General features: G+C 42.4%; 1 protein-coding gene across 1 annotated transcript in view; it reads right to left on the bottom strand.

Moving 5' to 3' along the window:
- Positions 1 to 7639: 7639 nt before the first annotated feature.
- The window catches only part of plch1 (phospholipase C, eta 1), a 35378-nt gene continuing 17458 nt past the window's right edge, over positions 7640 to 25559 (bottom strand). The window contains exons 10-23 of the mRNA XM_063004367.1: positions 24456 to 24566; positions 24140 to 24301; positions 22863 to 22925; positions 21804 to 21886; positions 20729 to 20826; positions 19049 to 19228; positions 18819 to 18926; positions 17113 to 17237; positions 16938 to 17022; positions 15850 to 15996; positions 13952 to 14031; positions 13036 to 13095; positions 11520 to 11877; positions 7640 to 9813 (exon numbers count right to left, since the gene is read on the bottom strand). Of these exons, the coding sequence (XP_062860437.1) occupies positions 7640 to 9813; positions 11520 to 11877; positions 13036 to 13095; positions 13952 to 14031; positions 15850 to 15996; positions 16938 to 17022; positions 17113 to 17237; positions 18819 to 18926; positions 19049 to 19228; positions 20729 to 20826; positions 21804 to 21886; positions 22863 to 22925; positions 24140 to 24301; positions 24456 to 24566 (3834 nt within the window). The remainder of the gene's footprint in view (positions 9814 to 11519; positions 11878 to 13035; positions 13096 to 13951; positions 14032 to 15849; positions 15997 to 16937; positions 17023 to 17112; positions 17238 to 18818; positions 18927 to 19048; positions 19229 to 20728; positions 20827 to 21803; positions 21887 to 22862; positions 22926 to 24139; positions 24302 to 24455; positions 24567 to 25559) is intronic.

Raw genomic sequence — 25559 nt, 5'->3', positions numbered from 1 at the left:
TGTTGTTCTAGACTGTTTGGTATTTGGCAGAGAATATGTTTGCTTACCCTAACATAAGCAAGAATAGGAATTTTTGATGACCTTGATGTGGTGTACAAGTGTTCCCATTAAAGTGGCCAGTAGGATCATATTTTATAGGACCTCACCATGGGTACGTGCAGTGGACTCAGGGCTCTGGACAGAATCATGGCCTGCGTGGAAGACGAGTCTCCTATGATGACCTTGGCCGGTCGGCTGCTTTTACACGCGTCCGTCCCGCCGCTGATCATGGACATGACCGCTCTCAGGCTGAACGGGTACCGCGCGCAGCTGTCCATGATACGGTAACCCAGTCGCACCCCCGGCAACAACGAGCCGTTCCTGTTGATCTCCTCCACGGCAAAGACGAGAGCCTGGACCCACTGGACGTGACCCTCCTGAAATCTGAGCAGAGACGAAGACAGAGAGATGACCGTCGGTTCCAGAGAAGTTGGGACAGCAAATGCAAAGAAAAAGTATTGATTCTGAAATTGATGTTTGCAACACACTCCAAAAAGTTGGGACGGGACCCCAAAAATGTGATGCAACCATGCTTGGGTAAAGTCCAGTTAAGGTCCAGTCTCTCATTCATTCATTCTTTCATTCATTGTGTGTTCCACTGCTTTATCCTGGTCAGGGTCACAGTGGGTCTGATTCACTAGGCAAAAGGCTGGAAACACCCCAGACAGGTCATAAGTCCATCACAGGGTCATTTTGAGTAGCTCCTGTTATCCTGACTGCACGTCTTTGGACTGTGGGAGGAAACCGGAGCACCCGGAGGAAACCCACACTGAAAGGATCCACACTGGCTGCCTAGCTGGGGAATCGAACCCAGGACCTTCTTGCTGTGAAGCAACAGCGCTATCCACATTTCAAAAGACCCAGTCCATTAATACAAGCTCAAACAGTGGATTCACACCAAGGTCTAAAAAAAAAAAACAAAGTTCTGGAGGTTCTTGTTCTACCTCTGACCACCGGAGCAGAATTCCTCTTAAATGACATGATGCTTTTTAAATAATTTAATTATTCATTTAAGTTTGTGTATGTTTTACTGAACAGATTTATCATATTTAATAAATAAATACAGCGGTACCTTAAAACTGGACGTCAAGTTTTAAATACGTTGAGTTTTGAGGTATTTTTCCCCATAAGGATGTTTGTGAAACCTGTTAATGCGTCCATGGTCCCGTGGAGCTGCAGATATTTTAGTCTCATGTAAAATAATGAGGTTGTTTTTGACACTTAAACACAAATATCATATAAATCAATACCATAACACAAATATAATATAAACACACTGAAATACAATTACAAACAGTTAAACATCAATAAAAATACAATAAAAGCTGCACTTTAGTTTTACTTCTTTATTCTTTCCTGACGCTTCTTAATGGTGGAGATGATCAATCTTCGAATACCGTATTCCCTTCAGCACCGGTGCATTCACACGAGAATTGACAAAACCGCTTCTACGCCGCTGTGCCGTTAATTCCTATGAAGTGTGACGGCGGGTGCACAAAACTTATCGTGACTTATTGTAGTAAAACAGCGAGTGAGGAATGTGATTAGTGGGGGAACTTATGAGCAGTAATAATGAAGAGAAGTTTAGTGCTCCTGTCTCCTTCTTACTACATTAAACCACGTTAAGCTTTATTTTGAACCAGAAGCGTTTTAGACTCTGGGAGAAGCTGATTCTGATTCTCACCGTTTCTCAGAAGCTGGAGCTGTAACACAAGTTTAAAAGTGAAACAGGGAGGAGAATCCAGATAAACACAGATACATGTGGAGCTGTAACCCTGGATCTGCACCTTATTCCACACTGATGCAGATTCAGCTCAGATTCACACGCTGATCAGGTTTTACCGCTCAAGTCGAGCACTGAACAAAGCGACGGTCACACACACGTCGAGTTTAAGGTACAAATTTGTCAACGAAGGGCGTCGAGTTTCAAAGAATTTGAGTTTAGGGGACGTCGAGTTACAAAGTACCGCTGTATATAATTTGAGGTAAAAAAGGACCAAGTTTCACAATATATATTATATTTTCTTTAAGAATAAACATTCATAAACATTTTAGCTGTACATAGCATATACAGACTTAAGATCTCAAACTCATGAACGTTTGTGTTAAGGCTGAAACAATTCCATAAGAAACTCGAGTAATTCAATTACTAAAAATGATTGATGCAAACCTTTCGCATCGAGGCGTCGTTTAATCTATACAGCTATATACAGCTCACGGTGTTTCACACGGACTTTTACACGACGCGTTCACGCTGTGGTCAGGTGACATGAAGAAGCCGAGGGCTGCGTCCCAAATCTCATACTTAACCACCGGGTACTTTTCACGTACAGTTCAATGAATATTACGTGTCTGGACACGCTCGCCGCTCCTGCGTACTGTTCAGTATGAAAGTGCGATTTAGGACTCAGCTGAGATTTGATAGCACGGACTGCAGAATTGAGAGAGAGAGAAAAAATCGAGGGGTGAGCAGACGAGACCGGACAGAGAAAACCACCAAAAGTTTGAGATAATTTTAAGCTGGAAAAAAAGGAAAACTCAGAACAACATCCACACCATCAGAGCGCCGTGTCAATACGTTTACTTTTCTTCATTGTAACCACCACAGGCTTTTTTAAAGGCTCAGGCAAACACACACACACACACACACACACACCAAATCTACCTCATCTAGGAGATCCAATCCTCACAGAACCTCCCGACAAAATATTAAAGGTTAGTTCTGAAAGTTGCACAAATTAGAGGCTCATGTTTATGTATTATTGTTAATTATTATTATTTAAGCCTTAGTTTTAGGTTGCCTGTTTACATTTTAAAGGTAAATTGATTTATTTTTGATGTATTTGTTTTTGCATTTCAAAATGTTTTCAAACTGTCCTGTATGCAGGAATAAAAATGTACAGTCTGTTTAAAGAGACGCGTCTTATTTAATCTTATATGTTTTTATTTTTGCTCTTTATTAAAGCAAAAGTATTTCTTATCCGATTACTCGATTAATCGCTGGAATAATCGATAGTTGCAGCCCTAGTTTCTGTTCCAGTTACTCGATAACTATTGCAGAAGTTATTAAATGACTATCATCACAAACAACCCTTGATAACATTCATTTAATTTCATTTCATTTAATTTCACCTTTATGTTAATTTATGGTGTAAAATTGTCGACGTGAGCGCCTGAATAGTCAGAAAATCCATAAAATCTAATCACGATCAGAGCTGAGAATCCCAAAAGCATCGTAGCATGAAGGTCTTTCTATCATCTGATCTGAAATAATAAACGTTTACGATGCTTTTGGAAACCCTGGCTCAGATATTTAGTGTGGTTCAGGTTCACCTGTGAACAGATCCTGCGAGAAAATCACCGTTATTATTATTCCTGAAGGAGCCGAAACCACGGTGGATGGAGACGCACTTACTCTGAGCAGGGGGGCAGGTACGGTTCCCGGGTGAAGCTCAGATCGAGAGCGGGTGGCAGGACGAAGACGTTGAAGACCGCCCCGATGACCACGTCCCCGTCCTGATAGAGCCCGACGTTGTCCAGATGCTTCGCTCCATCCAGGTACGCGCACCTCTCCGGTTCGGATGCCTCACACGACACCCACAGTAATAACGCCAGCGAGGGCAAACACAGGGTGAACACGGCAGCAGCCATGGGGGGGCTCCGGTGCTGCCCTGGCACGCTGCTCTGCTTTACTCTGACAGGATGTTGTACCTGGTGTGGATATTTAAACCCCAAAACGTCCTGAGAGAGCAGAAGAAAAACACGGACCAAATTGGACCCGGGTGCTCCAAACCACCTCGTACCCACCGGTCCAGATTAGAGCTAATTGCTCAGTACACAGCAATTACACAGGTGAGGAGAGGTGAAATTCAGGGGGGTGAAGGGTGAGCTGATTATTTAGGGAGAAACGATTAATAGGTGCCATACTGACGTCAATGTTTGTGGACGCCGAACACCTGAACATCACATCCAATGACGATTCGCTGCTATAACAGGCTTTACTCCTCTGATCTTTGTTTGACATATACAGTATACGTCCACCTGTACAGATTTTGAAACGACGACCCCCCGTACTGCTGCACATCTTAGGACGTGTTTGCAGGAAGAACGAGACAAAAGCTGAAATACTAAATCACTTGGTCTCCTCGGTGCCAAAACCTCTTTTAAGTGGTGAAAAGGAACGGAGACGTTACAAAGTGGTAAATGCTTTACCGTCCCAACCTTTTTTGGAATGTGGTGCAGGACTGAAATGCAGGAATGGACGTTTATTAATAAATGAAATGAAGTTGAGCAGATAAAAGATGAAATATCTCAGGTTCATCCTGTCTGACATCAAATAAAAGTCAATGTAAGAAACTCTGTGTTTTTATTTTATTTACATTTTCCATCCTGTCCCAACTTTTTCTGATTCGGGGTTGTACTTTTAAGATCTCGACATGGTTGCTCTTGCACTGTCTGAGGGTTCGTTATGAGGGTAAAACTTGATGAACCTGATTTCTTCTCTAGTTTAAAAATGTTTAGATGTTTGTGCCGTTTCAGACAAAAGTATTAAACCGAACTGGCCACCTTTTTAATATAATATTGTGTTTGGTCCCCCTTTTGCTGCCAAAACAGCCCTGACCCGTCGAGGCCTGGAGTCTGACACCTTTCTATCAGAACCAGCATGAACTTCTTCAGCAGTTTCGGTCCTCACGTGCATCAGTGAGCCTTGGCTGCCCATGACCCTGTCACCGGTTTACCACTGTTCCTTCCTTGGAGCACTTTTGATAGATACTGACCACTGCAGACCGGGAACACCCCACAAGAGCTGCAGGTTTGGAGATGCTCTGACCCAGTCGTCTAGCCATCACAATTTGGCCCTCAGATCCTCACGCTCGCCTTGTAACATCAACTTTGAGGATAAAATGTTCACTTGCTGCCTAATATATCCCCCCCCCACTAACAGGTGCCGTGATGAAGAGATAATCAGCGCCTGGTCGGTGTAGAAATACTGGACACACATTTACCAAATAAAACAGACTGTTTTTTAATGTGACAACATTTAAATCTGTTAAACGAGCTCTGCAAAGCAGCAGCACATAAATATTAAAAACACGCTCCTCTATTAAAGTCATTAACGTCAGGCATGAACACACGGGTCAGCTGAATATTTCATGTCAAACTGGTTTATTGCGCTGGTTAGAAAACGCTCACAGATGATCTGATGAGCAACCGTACAAAAACAGGACGCACCAGAACACAGAAACGCACAAACGCCACGACGTGTACGACTACCACGTCACGCAGCGCCTTCTCAGGCTGCTCGTGCTAGTAATGAAGTGAAAATAATAAACCTCAGAGCGTTAAATGCCATTTCATTTCTGCCGTCTGTATCAAAACAATTAGAAAAATAAAATTTTAACGTCGTCTTTTCTTAAATATGAAGAACGTTCAGAATTATTGAACAGAACAGAGAGAGAACGTCGACATGCTGCAGGGATCTGTGCACGCTCATGCTGAACACATGCTTCAACACCACAGAGGAGATTTAAACTCAACACCACCGGGGTCTTAAATAAGAGCGAACGTACCAAACAGTCATCGTATATACAAATAACAACCGAACAATGGAAGCCCCTGTTACAGAAGCCCTAAAGGTGGAAGGTCATCTGTCCAAATCAGTCCAGTGTTCAAATCAGTCAGATTATTATTAATGTATTAAGTGTAAAACACGATTAATATGAAGTAAATGTCCAGTTTGATTAATCATGTAGGACAGAGACACGCCTACACCAAAAAATACAGATCTGAATGTCCACAGTGAGGGTCCGGGGGCTCTGTCATGCCGTGGGTCATCGAAAAATATTGGGACGCCCCGTCTACTGAACAGCTGCTAACAGATTAAACAAATTAATCAATTAAATAAAAGACGTTCCGGCATGTGGGGTAGCACTGTCGCCTCACAGCAAGAAGGTCCTGGGTTCGATCCTCCTTTCTGTGTGGAGTTTGCATGTTCTCCCCGTGTCTGTGTGGGTTTCCTCCGGGAGCTCCGGTTTCCTCCCACAGTCCAAAAACATGCAGTCAGGTTAATTAAAGACACTGAATTGCCCTATAGGTAAGTGTGTGTGTGTCTGCCCTGCCATGGACTGACCCCCGTCCAGGGTGTTACTGTGTGCCTTGCGTCCATTGAAAAGCTGGGATAGGCTCCAGCACCACCCGCGACCCTGATTGGATAAGCGGATAAGAAAATGAATGAATGAATGAACGTTCCGGCATGACTGCGTCCCTGTGCAGGAAGACATGAAGAAAAGCTCCAGTGTCCTGCTCAGAGCCCTGACCTCAGCCCCGCTCAACAGCTCTGGGATGAACCGGAACACCGACCGGTCAGTGGAAAAATGCTGCCTGGTCTGATGAATGTGGTGTAAACAGTATGAATCCATGGTGTTGCTGGTGTGATGGGGGGTAACGTTTACTGTCCTCTTCACATCACGCCCCTATTATCAGTCTATCTCTGTCTGACAGCAGTGTTCTTGCTCACCGTGAGCATCTTCCAGTTCATCGTGCTTCAGTGGCCTCCCCAGTTAGCAGATCTGAATCTAGACCCCCATCCCCCATTAGGGCTCTCACATTAAACAACATTTAAAAGAGATACGACTATATATATATTTACATATATTTAAAAAACAACCAACATTTAGAAACCAGACTTCATCTCACTTGGTGTAGTGCATCTGGGACTGGGACCTTGACCAGAATACGCTGTATTATTTACAAAATGCTGGAGGTTTTGATTTGGATTAATGTCGAGATGTGTACCTGTGCACTATTTTTAGGAAAAAAACTGGCAGTGTAAATTCTGGCTGTGTTTAAAATCACCTACTACATACTACATACTGCATACTACAGTCAGTATATACTGCATACTACAGTCAGTATATACTGTATACTACTCTCAGTACATACTACATAGTACATACAGTATATAGCATACTGTATACTACACTCAGTACATACTACATACTGCATTTAGTATATACTGCATACTGCACTCAGTACAGAGTACATACTATATACTGCATACAGTAAATACTACATACTGTATACTACACTCAGTATATACTGTATACTACACTCAGTATACTGCATACTGCATACTACAGGCAGTATATACTGCATACTGCACACAGTACATACTGCATACTGTATACTACACTCAGTATATACTGCATACTACAGTCAGTACATACTACATACTTTATATTAGTATACTGTATACTGTATAGTATACTGTAGTAGTATGCAGTATAGTATTTAGTATGCAACAAAAGCAAACCATACTATGGGCCACGTTGAAACTGGTTGGGTTGCATGATGGGACGCAGAACCCCCACCAAGATAGCTCTGGATGCATACTGGAATTTTTGGCTGACGTTGTTTGTCATCATGGTTTTTTAATGTACTGTCAAAATAGTTTACTTATGGGGCCCCATCAGGACAGGAGTGGTATGTAGTAGGGTATTTGGAACACAGCCACAGTATTTGAATGCACAAGTACAGCTACATTAAGAACAACGTGATAATAGGACGTGTTTGAATTCACATGTACGAGCAAAACAAGTCTTTAAATTCTGAGAAGAAAGTAGACCTCAGGCTCGGAGGGATTACAAGAATCGTGAGCTGAAGAGTCATCAACGTAACGCTGATCTTTGTAGCCCCGGAGTGTCATGCAGGAACCTTCCGGCAAACCACGGTCCTCCAGCTCCCCCTGCTCCAGGTATCCGGCGATGTAGGATCCCGTGGAGTGCCTGTTGATCAGGCCGTTTTGAGAAGAGGATGTTTTATTGCGGAGCACTACGTCGCTGGCACCGACCGCAGGCCGGGATTTGAGCGCCTCCTGCTGTCTTTCTCGGGCGCGGTTGGCTATGTGACGGACGCGGCTTTGACTGCGAGACGACAGCCTCCGTGAGAGTAAGGGAGGAAGGTCACCGGAGCTCTCTGTGTGGACTACAGAAGGAGGCGCCGACTGAAGAGGTTCTGATTTTTGGGTGGGTCGAGACGGAGGGGGATGCGACCGGGGGTTCGTCTCTTCCAGAGTCACTAACTTGCGGAGCTGGGCAGTGAGGGGGTCTGTGGACTGGGTCTGCTTGGTCATGCCGCACATCCGTCTCTGGTCTCGCATGGCAGGAGTGATGAAGCTGCGACTGATGACCTTGTATTTGCTCTGGAAGTTGCTGGAGATGTCCTCAGACGTCAAGTCGCCCAAACTTTTGGACTTACAAGGACTGGAAGCTTTAGGGATTGGAGATCCAACCAGGTAAATCCCTTTGTAGCACTCAGAAGTGGTTGGTTTTAAGGCGTGGTTTTGTTGGAAGGACTTTGTGTATTGCTTTGGTGTAACGACACTATTTCCAAACACCACTGAGCTGTAATGAACGTCATGATCAGTCGCAGGCTTGTAGGAGCCGTTCCGTGGGGAAGAGCTCATTTCTTGAGTCCTTGAGAGACAGTCTGAGGAGGAGTACCCATTCGTCAAGCCATGAGCCTTGTTGATCAGGCCATTCATGTCACTAGTCTTAAAGTGCCTGTCAGTACAAGTATTCCTGTACATCTCTGAATGAGGCCGGTTCATAGTGTCCATCAGTGACTCTGTAGAACGGGCACCTACGTTGGGTCTATACAAGGGGGGTAAATGTAAGGAACCCTGTACGGGAACTGAGAGCTCATAGGCTGGCCTGGTAAAATACCGAGCCTGGTTTGAGAACTTGGGGTCACTGTTGTACTGCAGGTCATTATGATCCAGGGTCAAGGTCATATCAAGAGGATCCCCGTCCACGTTGAGCTCGACTTCCATTAAACTGCTGCTGGCGGAGTCCTGACAGAGGAGGAAGCGCTCGGAGACCGTGCTGTTGATCGAGGTTTCTCTGTAGCCGCCAAACTCCCAAGTTCTAGACGTAGCTGCCCGACACTTATCCTGGTAGATGTTATCTCTACATGACCGTCCAATTGTGTCTCTCGCTCGTTCAAAAGGTGCCTTGTTGAGTGACAAACCTCTACCGCGACCAGGGGTCAAGAACTCTGGGTTGTTCTCCGAGTTGGGGCAGATAGTCCTATCAGGAAGGTCATGGTCCACGACAGGAGACAGCACTTGCTCGTCTAGTATTGTAAAAGCAGCCAGTTCGGTGGTCTCGGGACTGGAAAATGGATGAACCTGGCGGTCTTTCTGGGACGACTCTTGATTCCTTTTCAGCGGGGTGCTGGACAGTTGGTTGGACGGCTGAGAAGGTCGTATGCTTGAGGACAGATTGAGGTTACTCTGTTCGGCGCTCACTTCGAACTGACCGATCAGAGCTGATATGGACCCGTGAGTGTCGTTCTCATTGCCAAGGGACACGGCGTCGATGAGACGAGAGAGGACACTGTCCTGAAGGGATGTCCGATTGGCGGGTATCCCATTGGCGCTGGGGGGACGTGGGGACAGGGGGCGAGTGCCTGATGTGTGAGTTTCCCTCAGGTGCCTGTCCTGATGATCCAAGAGGAACCGACGACCTTCTGCAGGCTTTTCACAGAGGACTTTAGTGTTTGTTGGTTGGGGTTCTGTCAGGACACCATCAGTGCTGCTTTCACCACCACTTCCCATCACCAAGTAAGACGTCTCGTCTTGTTCCTTCGACTCCTCGGCTTCCTCTCCATGATGTTCTGAGAGTGATCTGAGGGTGCCGTCTTCAATCGCGTCATGGGTCGAGCTTTCGGTAAGGAGATCCACGGATACAGACTTGTTCCTCTCCAGGAATGAACCTGCGGGAGACATTTGACCAAAAAATAAGTGTCAGCAAGGTGTTTAGAATCTCACGGAACGCCAACAACACCAAACTCCACACAAGCCACCGTTCACAAGGACGAATGGAATGTTCCACCATGTATGACTGTGGTATGATGTTTCCAAAAGAACCGCTTTGAACATTGAGATCTAAAAGTCACAGCGATCGTTCCGTCAACATCTACACATGAACAGAGCGTCAGTGGAAATACGATACGCATGTCTGAGATGAGGCGACCTGAACAAGGCTGGTGATTACCTGCAGGAGTTCCTAGTCAGTTTTCTACTATAAAGAGGAACAACAGTAAAGACAGAACAAGATAAAAGCAGGTTAAAGAGCTGAGGTAGTAAAGCTGGTGTCTGAATACTTTTGAACATGTGTTAGTACAGAATAAAGCCACGGTCACACCAGAGATTTACACCGAACATCGTCTTGTCACACAGCCACGACCAACCGGGGACTGGAAACGTCTCTAACACTGGGCGCAGGGCAGGAAAACCCTGGACCGAGCGCTCACTCTTCCATCGCAGGGTTTCAGCCCTTGTGGAACATGAGCTCAACCAACATTTCATTTATTTTATTTTATTTAATTCGGTTAAATTAAACGAAGGTTCAACGTACAGTTGATGTCACTTCCAGGGGACATGGGTATGTCACAGCACTTATTTTAATGATTTCAGCAACTGTTTTTCTGTGACTGAATGATTGGGGGACATACTTCTCTCCTACAACATTAATAATAATAATAATAATAATAATAATAATAACAATAATAATAATAATAATAATAATAATAATAATAATAATAATAAAATAATAATAATAATAAAAAAACAATAATAAAATAATAATAATAAAATAATAATAATAAGATTAAAATAATAATAAAATAATAATAATAATAATAATATAAAATAATAATAAAAAAAACAATAATAAAATAATAATAATAAAATAATAATAATAATAAAATAATAATAATAATAAAATAATAATACAATAATAATAATAAAATAATAATAATAAGATTAAAATAATAATAAAATAATAATAAAATAATAATAATAATCAAGTTAATAATAATAATAATATAAAATAATAATAATAAGATAATAATAATATTATAATAATAATAATAAGATAATAATAATAATAAAATAATAATAATAAGGAGAAGAAGAAGGAGAAAAAGAAAAAGAAGATAATAATAATAATAATAATAATAATAATAATAATAATAATAATAATAATTGAGCTCTTTTATTGTGGGTTTTATAAAAATATAGCAATATCTGCTGGGTCAAAATATACATACAGCACATCCAGTATACAAAAATATGTAGACACATAACCATGTAACCATAGTTGGACATCCCCTTCCAAAAAGGGCGTAAGAGCATCTGTGAGGTCACACATTGATGCTGGATGAAGAGGTTTGGCCCTCGGTTGATGTTCTGATTACTTTAGTGGTCAGTAGCGATGAGCTCAGGGATTTATGCAAATTACCCGAGCAGTTTATATTAGAGGAGAAAATGTTGACTGAGGAGGCGCTTCTGTAAATGTAAAACCCTAAAATAAACGTTAAAATAATCAGCGTCTGTAAATTTTTGACCTGATTTGTTAACTAAATAATTCTGGTTAACCGGTGGCTGAAGACTGAGGCTGTGTGGTAAACAGACTCACCGGTTATGGTGTCGATACCGGCGTCTGGGGCGTCCTGTCCGTTAGATGATACGGTAAACCGCCCCTGTAGGAACCCCTCTGGGGGCATGGAGGCCGGCCGGTGCTGGAGGGTCATCCTCGGACCTGCTGTCCTCTCCACGGCTTGTGTCTTAACTTCTCCGTTACTGTCCTTCCTGTCTACCGAGGACTCAGGATTCAGCATCTTGGTTTTCTTGCGGCCCTTGGCGGGAGCACTAGCGGTGCGGCGTAGCAGGTGATTATTTGAGGAACGTTTATGTGCCAGACCACCGATCTGTGTGTCCACGGAGCATTTAGAGCCCCGGCTGAAGAGGCTGCGGAATCCACGCAGCTGACGACCCTGAGGGAAACGACACGAGACGGAGATTAGTTATACATGCATTTTCCTCCCAATTTAGTCACATCCAATTCCCTGATAGTATTTCACCCCTACTGCACTACTGCACTCCTGACCGAGGAGGGCCGTGACTAACACACACCCGCTTCAAAAAGTGTGCAGTACAGACCACTTCTTTTCACCTGCACCTGCTGGTTCATATGGAGATCTGAATAGTGCACAGAGAGTCAGGCACTTATCTCTATTATCCCCCGTCTCTGTGCAGCACCTCAATCAGCCAGCAGATGGCGTAACTGCAGCAGTTATGAGGAATGTATAACTCCCACCCTCAGACAAGCCGATCATTATCAGTATAGGTGCCCGGCTGGCTGGTAGCAGAGCGACTTTACAGTATACAGTCTGAGCAATTGAGGGTTAAGGGTTTTACTCAAGGGCCCAAAAGTGGTAACCTGGCAGTGGTGGGGTTTGAACCAGCGACCTTCTGCTTACTAGTCCAGTAACTTCATCGCTAGACTAGACAACTGCCCCATGAGATGTCAGCTCTGGTGTGCTATTGTGTTTTACCGTTGTTTCTATTAATGGATGATTATTTTCCCATTACACACTACCTGACCTGAAAATAATTTTGGAATGCTGGTATTGGAACATGACTGTGGGGATTTATTCCTATTAAGTATTTAGCATTAACAAGGCTGATATTTGTTCAGTCATTGATTCAATACATTGATTACATTAACAGGTTTAAAAGCACAATTTCTTCACTACTCCGGAGTCTAATGGTGGTATATAATATAATTAATATAACATTAATATTATATAATTACATAATGATGATATATATCATTATATTTATGTTTATGTTTAAAGAAAATAAAACGATTTCCAGGTTTTGACCTGTGTGTAACTCTTTCAGTGGCCCACAGGTGGCACCAAAACACAGTAAAACAACACCATCAACAACAACGACCGAAGCAATCTTCACAGTTTTTCCACAAAACACGAATGTAAACCAAACATATATAACAGATATACCATATATAACAATAAATAAATAATAAACACACAACAGTTCAAGCACTTTGACTTAAATATGACGAGAACCAAACTGAACGCGACACACCAGCATCATGCAGAACCGTGCAGCACTCAGTACCACTGTACCTTGTTAGCGCCTAGCAAGTGCAAAATGGTGTAACTGGGATTGAGGACTAGAGGACTCCACTGAAACAAGGAAAGAGCACACGTAACCCAATCATGAACAGGTCACTGAGAAGCACTAAATCATAAATCATTCATTCATCCAACTGGACAGGTCACCAGGCCATCACAGGGCAGTTTGTGGGAACACAGCCAGGCTAATCGGAGACTGACTGCTCCACCTGGGAATCGAACCCAGGACCTTCTTGCTGTAAGGTGACAGTGCAACCCACCGTGCCACCCTCTTTATTCCACATATCCCTGTTTTTTTTTAATTCAGGGTCAGAACACTGGTCAGTCTTTTGTTCAGCACCCCTGAAACCGAGAGGGTTAAGAGCCTTGCTTGATAGACGGGATTTGAACCCTCAACCTTTTAATTGATAGCCCAAAGCTCTACCCACTAAGCTACTGCTGTCCCCATTAATCCAGATCAATACAGTCTTTATTATTTCTACGGTGTATGTACATTACATTTTACATTTTTAGCATTTAGGAGATGCTTTTATCCAAAGCAACTTACAGTACTGTGACAGTATTAAGGCTTAAGGGCCTTGCTCAAGGGCCCAGCAGTGACAACTTGGCAGTAGTGAGGTTTTAACCAGTGACCTTTTGATAACCAGTCCAGCACCTAGGCTGCAACTGCCCCATATTGTGGTGTAAATGCAGTTCAGGTTCTGGTCTGACTGCGGATGGTCTCTGGACTCTTATTTTCTCTGTTTACGTTTGTAGGGTTAATAGTTTTGATAATAAACAATCTGTTCCATCAGGACCTTTAATCTTTAGTTTGTAAACTTTGTTCAGCATAAAATGTCAAAAGCAAAAATGATTTCCATGACAGAGCAGAGAGAGCAGGTCGTGTGGTCGACACCCTTAAACTCACTTTTCCGTAGATGTCATGAACCGAGATGTGGACGAAGATGGACGCCTCGGTCATTCCTTCCAGATACACGTGTCTGTAACCTGTAAACGTGGAAGATAACGAGCGTCAAGGATGAATACGAAGCTGCATAATGAAGATTTGAGTATTTACTAAAGGTCCACAGGGATCTCTGAGTGATGAAGCTCCTCATCATCGTCTCTGTCTTGGCCTTTAAGGAGCAAAATCACCTCCACAACAGAGACAACAATCCATTTTTGGAATGGCTGGTGTTCTTCATTATCCTCCAGACCTTGGACCAGCACCCGTTGGTGTAGATCAGGGGTGTCAAACTAATTTTCACTGAGGTCCACATCTGCATTAAGGTGGCTCCTAAAGGGCCGATTGTAATGTTTAAAGTCTTGGACAATTTGTTGTTTTTCTTGGACGCTAAATTCTGTGTTTGGTGTCAAAATGCCAAATTTATACTGTATATTTATAATGTACAGTATATCTACATTTATATTGTTCTCCTTTACCACAGACAAGGCCTCATAACACAGGAGACGTACCAGTTTTTCTTCTTGAAGAACAAAACTTGTATCACTTACTTTCCCATCCCATCTTTCTCTTCTTGTACATTTTGGGATTATTTGTAAATATTTCTCAACATCACTTGTTGGAAAACCGCCTCAGTTAAACGCTGATGTGGATACACTGCCATCTAGTGGCGGGATGCGGTCACTTTGCGGGTCACAAAATCAGCATGCATTGCTGAAGATGCAGTTTATGTATGATTTTACAGTGTAAGACAATCATATGTCATTTAAGCTCCTGTGGGCCACATACAATGACGTGGCGGGCCAGATTTGGCCCGCGGGCCTTGAGTTTGACACATGTGGTGTAGATGGACGGCACGTCTGGGAGCTCGGTCCGGATGATGCGCTCAGCTGAAGGCACCACCGCCTGGAGACCCAAAACAGGCTGTGGTGGTTCCTGTGAGGATGTTTTCAGTGGTACAGGTGTAGAAGTTGTGCAGCACTTTGCAGGGCAGTTTTGAGTCCCCTTGTTTTGGAAACAGGACGTCTGACAAGCTCACGGTCAGGCGTCCAAATACTTTTGGTCACATGGTGCTTTTAAAGCGAGAAATAAGCTTCACACCCGGCTAACAACAGGATGTACTTCGTACAACCCAGCGCTGTAGATCGGGAGGACTGGATGTCCTGCAGGTACCTGATGTTCTGATCCTTCACTTCATATTAAAATTCAGCTGAAATCTTCACCCTCGCTCGCTCGCTCCGACACCTCCCAAATTTATTTACTCGCTCACAACCAGGTACAGTCCAGACCAGCCGATCCACTTTCTGCACCGACGTGGAGGTAACAGGTTTAACCCTTTACAAACTGACTGACCGGGGTCTGAAACCCCCAGCTCTCCCTCCACACAGACACATTTTACGTCATACTACCTGTCCGAGAAGAGGGCGTGTCTAAATTCTCAGATCACCTAAAATGCTCCTACTGAGGCGCCTTAATTCTGAGTGATAACGAGGGGGCGTCTGACGCCTCCTCAGCGCTGAAGATCAATCCCAGCATTCAGTGCGGCACGACTTTTCTGACAAAAAATACTAATACGGCGGACACAAGCGAAGCAACCAACGGAGTTCTTTTCTTATTAATTTTTAATCTGTATAAAGGTGCACAAGTGTCGATTATTTGTAAATCCGAGCTCGTCAGGGACAGATTTACCATTTTCGGTACACAGAGGGTTGTGCCGCCTCGGCTCGACGGTTCGAACGCTGGGCGGGCACAGTCGATGGCATCATCGCTGACTAACTAGAGCGTCTCAATAATCTGATTCTAAAGTTCGGGCTCAGTGAGGTTTGGGACACGCCCCGGTACGACACGCTGTGTTCTCTTACCGGGCATGAGGCTGCTGAAGGCGACCGTTCTCTGCCCGACGAAATCCCGGCCGATGGGATCGTGGTCCCACACCAGGAAGCGAACCAGTGCGATTTCAGGCATGTGCAGGGTGAAGGAGAGCGTTTCCTCCCACACCGGGTTAAAGCCTGAGATAGAAACCATAAATCAACTTATATTCAAGATACACAGGTTCGAATCTCAGCTGCTGACCGTCCGAGGGTGGGACTGTTAGAGGGGATTCCTCATAACTGCTGCGATTACGCCCTCTGCTGGCTGATTGGGGGATAATGAAGATTGGTATGTGACTCTCCATGCATGATATGAATTGCCGTTTGAACTTGCCCGGTGCAGGTGAAAAGAAGCGGTCAGAAATGCACAAAGGTGGGAAGTGGGCGTGTCTGATCACATAGTAATTAATAACAGACTACAGTGTTAAAAAATAAAGCACTATAAAGTATAAGTATATAAAATGTGTAACCGTAACATCTAAAATATAGTCGTATCCAAGTCCCCGATTGTATTTCACCTCCTCTCCTGTCTGAGGAGAGTCATGACTAACACACGTCCCCTCTGACACGTGTGCAGTACAGTCCGCTTCTTTTCACCTGCACTAGGCGGGTTCATTTGGAGATCCGTATCGTGCACGGAGAGTCATACACCATACTCCGTTATCCCCCGTCTCTGTGCAGCGCCATCAATCAGCCAGCAGGGGTCGTAACTGCAGCAGTTATGAGAAATCCCTACAGCACTCCCACCTCGGACGTATAGGTGCCCGGCAGGCATACTGCTGCACCTCCCGAGTGCCAGTGCAAGTATGTCAACCAAATCTCTATATTAATGCTCAAGATGTTCTCACTAGTGTATACAGATGGGTGGCGTGACTCCTGATCCACCGTAATCAAATACAAATATTTGTAAGGTGTGTTTTACCTCTAAATAAAATTACTTATTAAAATTACTAGATGGATGGTTTTATTAGTTACTTTTAATTGAGAGGTAAACATGCAAGACATTTAATATTAAAATTTCATAAAATCCTCATGAAAATAAGTAACCACATGCAACAAAAAAAAAGAAATCACGCTACCATTATCATCCACGACTCTGGTTTGTTCCTTACAACAGTCCACTGGAAGCCCGATAATCTCCACCTCAACGAATGGGTCAATAATCTGTAAAAGAAAAAAATAAAATAATAAAATTTTGGATATTTAATTGCAGTCCGTCGTAAATTCCGCGTGATTCAGTGTTTGTGATCGGACCTCTCCTCGATCCCCCAGCATGGAGTCCGGCGGTTTGGGGAGCTGCTGACCGCTGATTATCTTCAGCAGAAGCTGTTTTTTAGGGTGGGCTGGAAGAGGGTCGTCGCTGTGAGGGTTGAAGGAACCTGGAAAAAAGTCACACAGAGGAACGTGGATCAGACGTGAGGTCAGGGGAACATCTCATACCTCTGATCCACCAAAACAAAGTGACGGAGCCGGTGCCGGAACCTTTAGGAAAGAGCCCTCGTTTGGACAGGGTTGAGGGCTCTTCATTCGCTCGACAGTCGTAGATGAAGGTTACACGCTGGACGACAGGCAGGAGCTTCGTTTGCTTTGTCTGTTATGATCGTGTACGGTTAGTATGAGGCGTGTCACAACAAAATCCGTGAGCGTCGAATTTTGCGACCTCAGCGGCCCTTTTACGGTTGCTTGGGTCACTGGTTCACTGGTTCCAAACCAGCAAGGTTATGGTGCCAAAACCAACTTTTTTCTCCGTTTTCTACCAGTTTAGTCGTAGCCAGTTCCTCTTCCTCTGCTGGAGACCCCGATGATGTACGAGGAGGGTATATTCTCCTCAGAGCATCCCAGAGCTGCTGAGTGGGCCACCTGGGTGCTAATTATAATAATATTAAAAGTAAATAAAAAAATAATATTAATAATGATGATGATAATAATAATAATTAAAATAGAAATAATAATAATATTAAAATAAATAATAATAATTGTAATAATAATAACAACAATATTAAAAATAACAATAATATAATAATAATAATGGTTAATAAATTAATAATAATAATAATAACAACAGTAGTAGTTATAATCATAATAAAATAAATAATATTAATAGATAGTTAAAATTGTAATAATAACTAATAAATAATAATAATAAAAACAATAATAATGATAACAAATAATAATAATAATAATTAATATAATAATAATTAATAATAATAGTAATAATAATGATAATTGATAATAATAATTAGTAATAATAATAATAATAATTAATAATAATAGGTGCAGTTTTAAAGGTGTTGCAGAGGATGTTTACGTGAATCTAACATTGAATAAGAACGATTGTAGAAATGATTTCCCAAATCTTTATATAACTGATTTATCACACCTGTAAGCAACTGTCAAAGCTGGATTCAGTAATTTGAAGGGGCGTCCCAATACTTTTGTCCACATAAGCTCTCCTCTCCACTGAGGTTTCAGGAGGCGCAGATTTAATTACAGTCGGCCTGATCTCAATTTAAATGCATAATCTGATCCACGCAGGATTAATCAGGCTGTGTCCCAAATTACACCCCACTAAACTAAACAGCAGGTCATAATCCTCTTATTATTATATATTATAATATATTTTATACGTGTCAGTCAAGTGTAAATCCAAGAAAGTGTCTCAAAACTGACTGAGCTGCCGCAGTAGAGCGGGTTCTAACCTGCATCCAACTTCAGAATCAGATTAGAGACGCTGTAGTTAGACAGCGATAGCGTCATCGATTGACCCCGCCCACCGCCGTCATTTTAGCTCATCGGTGACCCTTCATCCATGAACAAAAAGCTCAAAACAGTGCATGAGAAGGAACTGGATCGAATGATAAGCCTATTTCTGAAACATCTTAAACTTTGCTTGTTATTTACAGATTAAGGTGTCGAGAACGAGAACGCGCTGGTGTTTAGCTCATGAGACGTGTCCGTACCTTTGCACATGGGTGGCGGTTTGAGGACGTAACCGCAGCCCCCGTTCACCATGAACTTCGCCCGGTTTAGCTGCATCATGCGCCCCTCCGTCTGATAGTTCAGAGCCACTGGGGTCGGGGGGGGAGAAACAACATCAACATGTATTATTCAGTCTCATTCACCACTCTCCCAGAGAGCCACCGTGACCCTGACCAGGATAATGAATGAATTAATGACTCGAACCCCGTACCCAGTTGGCAGCCCACGTTCCAGTAGGTCTGGGGGTTGAAGTTGCTGGAGTCGATGCGGTAGGCGGAGGGGTAAATCCTGGAGAGCTGCTGCTGGTTGAAGGTCAGGAAGCGTTCGGCCCGGTGATGAACCAGGTGATGAGCTCGAGTCTCACTGAACGACAGAACGTTTACTATAGAACCTACAGCAACCAAAACACATGGAGAAAAATAATAATAAATATTATAAATAATAAAGCCGTAAAAGGGGAAAAGAGTCTGTGATGCGAACAGGGTTGTGTCATAAATATGGTTCACTAAAGCTGGTAACATCTCTACCATCACAGACAGTTCTGCTATAGTAAATTTATATTAAATGTATTATATTAAAATAAAAATAATAATAACAATTAAAAACAATAATAAAAATTTTAATTATAAAATTAACAACAATAATAATAATAATAATACGTTTTTAAGATAATAATTATTATAACAAAAACAACAATAATAATTATTACTAAAATAATGATAGTACTACTACCAATAATAATATAAATAATTATAGTAATATGTATTTTTTAATATATTTTATGCATGTTTTTTCTCCCAAATTTATCGTATCAGTTTGTCTCCCCCTGCTGGTGGATCCCTGATTGTAGTTGAGGAGGGTATATTGTTGCTCACACCTCCTCAGACCCACGCGCAGCCCTTTGCGGAACCCTTTTCCACTCATGCAATCTGCACAGGCGCCTCTATCCACCAATCAGGGTCCTTACACAGCGTTTGAAGACCCCGCCCACAACGCCAAGTTTCGAACCGAGGAGTTCAGAATCTCGGCGCTGGTGTGCTAGCAGAAAATCCCGCTGCGCCACCTGGGCGCCAAGAGCCGTTTTAAAGTTCTGCTGTGATGACATTTTACATTTATATTAAATTTATTATTCAAAAATAAAAATGATAATAATAAAAAATAGTAGTAGTATAATCAGTTAATAAAATAATAATTATAATAACAACAGTAATAATAATTATTACTAAAATAATTATAATACTACTACTAGGAATAATAGTTATATTTTATATAACTATTAGTTATATAAATAATTAAAATAATATGATAATAATATTAAATGTATATACAATAATAATATTAATAATAATGATTTTAATGATAATAATAATTATTAGAATAGAAATAATGATAATAATATAAAAATTAATAATAATAATAATAATTGTAATAATAACAACAATGTTAATGATAACAATAATATGAGAATAATAATAATAATAATTGTTAATAAAATAATAATAATGGTAATGAAAATAACAGTAGTAGTAAAAAAATAAATAATAGTTAAATAGTAAATAAAATAATAATTATAATTAATAATAATAAAAACAATAATAATAATAACAATAAATAATAATAATAATTAATAATAATAATAATAATAATAATTAATAATAATAATAGGTGCAGTTTTAAAGAAAACGAGGCATCTTGACGAGGATGTTTACATGAATCTTACATTTAATAAGAACGACTGTAGAAATGATTCCAGGACAAAGTCTGACTGAAACTGAGGAGTTTGTAAAGATTCTAAACTTTATAAATAATAACATTTATCATTTAATCTGTTGAGTCTTGAGTCGGATTTATTTATGGATGTGATTATTAATGTACAACAAACTGATCTCACCTTCATCCAGACACTCCTGAGACACCACCGAGTTAGTAAAGACCACCAGATCAGAGAGATCTCGACTCAGCTTCATGGTCTTCCTCCTCCTGCCACCTCTGTGGGTACGTACACACACACACCAAACACACACACATACACACACACACACATACACACACACACACACACACCAAACACACACACATCCAAACACACACACATCCAAACACACAACAAAACTGTTTCACTCACCACCTTGATTCTGTTGTGTAGAGACAAATTTAGAATTTCACGCCTGCATCACACTCCAAAAATAGTTGGGACAGAGGCGTGTTAACACCGTTTCTTTTCTATTTCTACATGCTTCCCTAATTTGGCTCCCAGTTTAGTCATATCCAATTACCCAGTTTATATTTCTCCCTCTATTGCTGCAGATTTTCACTCTTAATCCTGGAAGAGCCACAACTAACACTCTGACATGTGTGCAGTACCAGGCGGGTTCATATGGAGATCCGTATCGCGTACTGAGAAACACACAACAGTCTCTATTATCCCCAGTCTCTGTGCAGTGTCATCGATCAGTCAGCAGAGGGCGTAACTGCAGCAGTTATGAGGATTCACCTCCTATTAATATAATTTAGGGAGCGAGGACACACTAACTGTAGCAGCTTTACAAGTCAGTATGATTTACAACAGCTGGTGACTTCTCTGTGCCCATATAAATAGGACTAGTAGTCTCTTCACCAAGGTCAGAGGGAAAACAAATCCCCTAGTGCTAGAGGGAAATGTGTCTAGTCCACCGAGAGCATTTAATTATTACACACTAACAATAAGCAGCTTTAATTAATCAGACTGCACATCTTTGGACTGTAAGAGGAAACCCGCGCAGACACGGGGAGAACATGCAAACTCCACACAGAAAGGACCCGGACCGCCCCACCCGGGGGTCGAACCCAGGACCTTCTTGCTGTGAGTGCTACCCACGAGCCACCGTGCCGCCCACGATACGTTACAGTTTCCGTTTAATACTGTGTGAGGGTGATTTTATGAAGAAGACTGGACAGGTAATGACCTGAGGGTGCTGTGATCGTACCTGCTGGACTGTCCGCCGGTCTCCTGCTGCCCGTCCTCTTCTGTTTCAACGCTCTGGCATTTTAGTTTTGATTTGGAGTGTCTCTAATAAAATAAACAAATGAACGTCCTGTTAACACACTATCAGAGCCTATAGAACAATACGCTTCATGTCCACAGTAGCAGATTTTTATTAAAACCACCTTAGATTAGGTCTCCCCATCAATCCAGCGGCATTCAATTACTAACTGTGCTCTACAGACACCAGTCCTATGAAGTTCCACACCTCTGATGACATCTAGAGCAGCTAATTCACCTTCTGACTGAACCCAGGGCAGGAACTGAACCCAGGTCCCCACACACAGCAGCAGCTGCACCACCACGCCGCTGTGCTATCCAGGTATAATTGAGAGTGAATATGCATGCACAGGAAGCTCCGAGCCGCCTGATTAGCATGAGCGTCACTTCATTAGCCACCGTTCAACACCTATCAGCGGCGATTAAGTCCAGTGTCCCTCAGCTGCCCCCAACCCCCCCCCATGCGTCCATCAGCTACACAACCTACCCCCCAGTCCCTCAGCTGCCCTCTCGGCCCGCCGGTGTTTTTTTATGAGGCATCGTGAGGTCTCTGATCTCCGTGTTCGACCCGACAGCTTATTCACGCGGTTCTGAATGTAAAACCAGGAGAGACCAGAGCCGCCGTGTCCTGACTGAACCCTGAACTATAGAGTTCCACCAGTCCACCAATCCTATAGAGTTCCACCAATCCTATAGAGTTCCACCAGTCCACCAATCCTATAGAGTTCCACCAGTCCTACAGAGTTCCACCAGTCCTTTAAAGTTCCACCAGTCCTATAGAGTTTCACCAAATCAATAGAATTCACCTATTTCTAGAGTTCAACCAATCCTATAGTTTCATCAGTCCTTTAGAAATACTCCAATCCCATTGAGTTCCTCTATTTCTATAGAATTCAAGCAATTCTATGATAGTTACGAACCTCATTTAAGTGGAAAATTAGTAAAAAAGTAATAAATAAATAAAATAGAAATAAAAGTTGATATCTGTGGTGCTTCTTCTTACCTTCTGTTTGAGGTTGCTGATAAACGATCGGCTTTGAGATTTCTTTAAGCCGTCTTTGGAATTCTGACAGAGACAAACGCAAAAAATATAAATAATAATAATAATAATATAAATAATAATAATAATAATAAACACAGTGCTGATATTTTTATTTGTTCATTGGATTGTAAAACTGCTTTTAAAGACATTAAAATTAAATTCTGAGTACCAAATCGGGATCAGAGAGAAGGAACCCTTGACGTTCTGCACACTTGTGTCGTAGATTTGATTTCGAATAGACAGAATTGCCATTTGTGCCCATCGATATAAACGTAATCACCGATAATGACGACGTGAAAACATTTTAATTTGTTTAAAAATAAATCATTAAATAATAAACGTATCCTGATCCTTTACTCAACCCTTCTGGAAGTCCCATTGGCAGCAGTTCCGGCTGAAAGTCTTCTCAGAAACATCTCTACAATGTTCACACACCTGGATTTAGGTGGTTTATCCAGTTGTTCATGCCAGAGAGTCAATGCGCCATAAATGCCATGACAAGAAGATGCCAAGCTACCTCAAAGTAAAGGTGCTGGCCCATGTCCACCGTACACTAACACGCACAACACGGTGTGGAGATGAAGAACCTCCGCTGGTCCGACACAGTTCGACCACGCCATGAATGTGGATGGAAAGGAAGACGTGAGAAGCTCGGCTCACGTACGAAGTGCAAACGTTACCCTGAAAGACGCCGTGGATCAGCAGAACTGAACGTAGGAGCAAATAAGTGGCCCAGACACCAACGTGGGATAAACACTAGGTAAGAGGGCCCACTCTTTACAGCTTTGTCATTTAAATCTGTCTTCTCAAACATCTCTACAAGCTTTGTGCACCTAGATTTAGGCGGTTTATCCCGTTATTCATGGTGGATCCTCTCACAGCTTTATCAAATCGGATGTCTAGCATCTGTGAACTACCCTGGAATCTTCAGGGCTCCACGCTAATGTTCCATGGGGTTTAAATCTGCTTCTCAAACATCTCTACAAGCTGTGTGCACCTAGATTTAGGTGGTTTATCCCATTATTCATGGTGGATCCTCTCACAGCTTCGTCATACTGAATGACTATCATCTGTGAACTACCCTGGAATCTTCAGGGTTCCACATGAATACATGATTTGCCACTCCAGTGTTGTTTTGGCTGTTTGCTTTGGGTCATTTTTGTGTACAAATCTGTGCCAGTAATACCAGTAAAACCAGATCAGTGGTTTTATGTGCCACCCCAGTAAATGTGTGTTACCCTGTGTAGGTTCTTCTGCAGCCCCTCGTGTGTGGCCCGGAGCAGAGCCCGGATGGAGAAGCTGTCCGTGTCCTCCTTATCACCTATCTGAGACTCTTTTATTAAAGAATCCAGCTTCTTCCTCATCTTGGTCTCGACCTGATGCTGCGTGGGTCCGTTAGACTGGAGAGAGGAAAAGAGAGCAAATCATGAGTGAACGTATAAACATATAAACAACCGAGTCTTCACTTATAATTTTAACGAATTCAATCCGATCAGAGAAAACGGCTCCGAATTCGGTTTCTGCACACGTACCGCGTCCCCCAGAAGGACCTACCGTGGTGGCGCTCTTCAGTTTGAAGTCGTCTTCGATTTCATCTGCGCTGTCGTCGTCCGAAACCTCGCCCTCCTCGGCGTCCGCAGAGAGGAACGCAGGCAGACGCTTCCCCTGCCGAGAGAGAGAGAGAGAACGCCGCCAAAACGTTTATGAATTATTTAAACTATGGATCTGAACTCGCGCTCGCGTTAAAGCCGCTCGTGTGCATGAAAACGTCGCCGTGCTGTCGTCGCCCGTCTCGGGATTTCAGTCAATTCTTAAAAACTGTATTTTTCAAAACACAAACTTGAATTTAAATGTATTTTGTGTTTATTATTGGGTCAAAAATATACAAACACCCTCTTAATATTGTCCTCACGTCTCTCAGCTTTTCAGGCATCAACAAACTCGGTGCAAAACTCGACCCAACAGCTTATTCACACGGTTATTAATGTACATCAGGAGAGACGTTAATAGTTCCACCGATCCTACAGAGTTCCACCAGTCCTATAGAGTTCTACAATCCTATAGAGTTCCACTAATCCAATCCTACAGAGTTCCACCAGACCTATAGAGTTCCACCAATTCTATAAAGTTCCACCAATCCAATCCTATAGAGTTCCACCAATCCAATCCTATAGAGTTCCACCAATCCAATCCTATTGAGTTCCACCAATCCTATAGAGTTCCACCAATCCTGGAGTTCCACCAATCCAATTCTATAGAGTTCCACCAATATATAAGAGTTCCACCAGTCCTACAGAGTCCCTGCAATCCTATAGAGTTGCACCAATCCTATAGAGTTCCACCAGTTCCATAAATCCTATAGAGTTCCACCAGTCCTACAGAGTTCTACAATCCTATAGAGTTCCACCAATCCTATAGAGTTCCACCAATCCTATAGAGTTCCACCAGTTCCATAAATCCTATAGAGTTCCACCAGTTCCATAAATCCTAGAGTTCCACCAGTCCTACAGAGTTCTACAATCCTATAGAGTTCCACCAATTCTATAGAGTTCCACCAATCCTATAAAGTTCCACCAGTCCTATAGAGTTCCACCTGTCCTATAGAGTTCCAGCAGTCCTACAGAGTTCCACCAATCCAATCCTATAGAGTTCCACCAG

This window comes from Trichomycterus rosablanca, chromosome 11, assembly GCF_030014385.1.
Source record: "Trichomycterus rosablanca isolate fTriRos1 chromosome 11, fTriRos1.hap1, whole genome shotgun sequence".
Taxonomy (NCBI): domain Eukaryota; kingdom Metazoa; phylum Chordata; class Actinopteri; order Siluriformes; family Trichomycteridae; genus Trichomycterus; species Trichomycterus rosablanca.
This window is presented reverse-complemented; position numbering and strand designations above follow the sequence as displayed.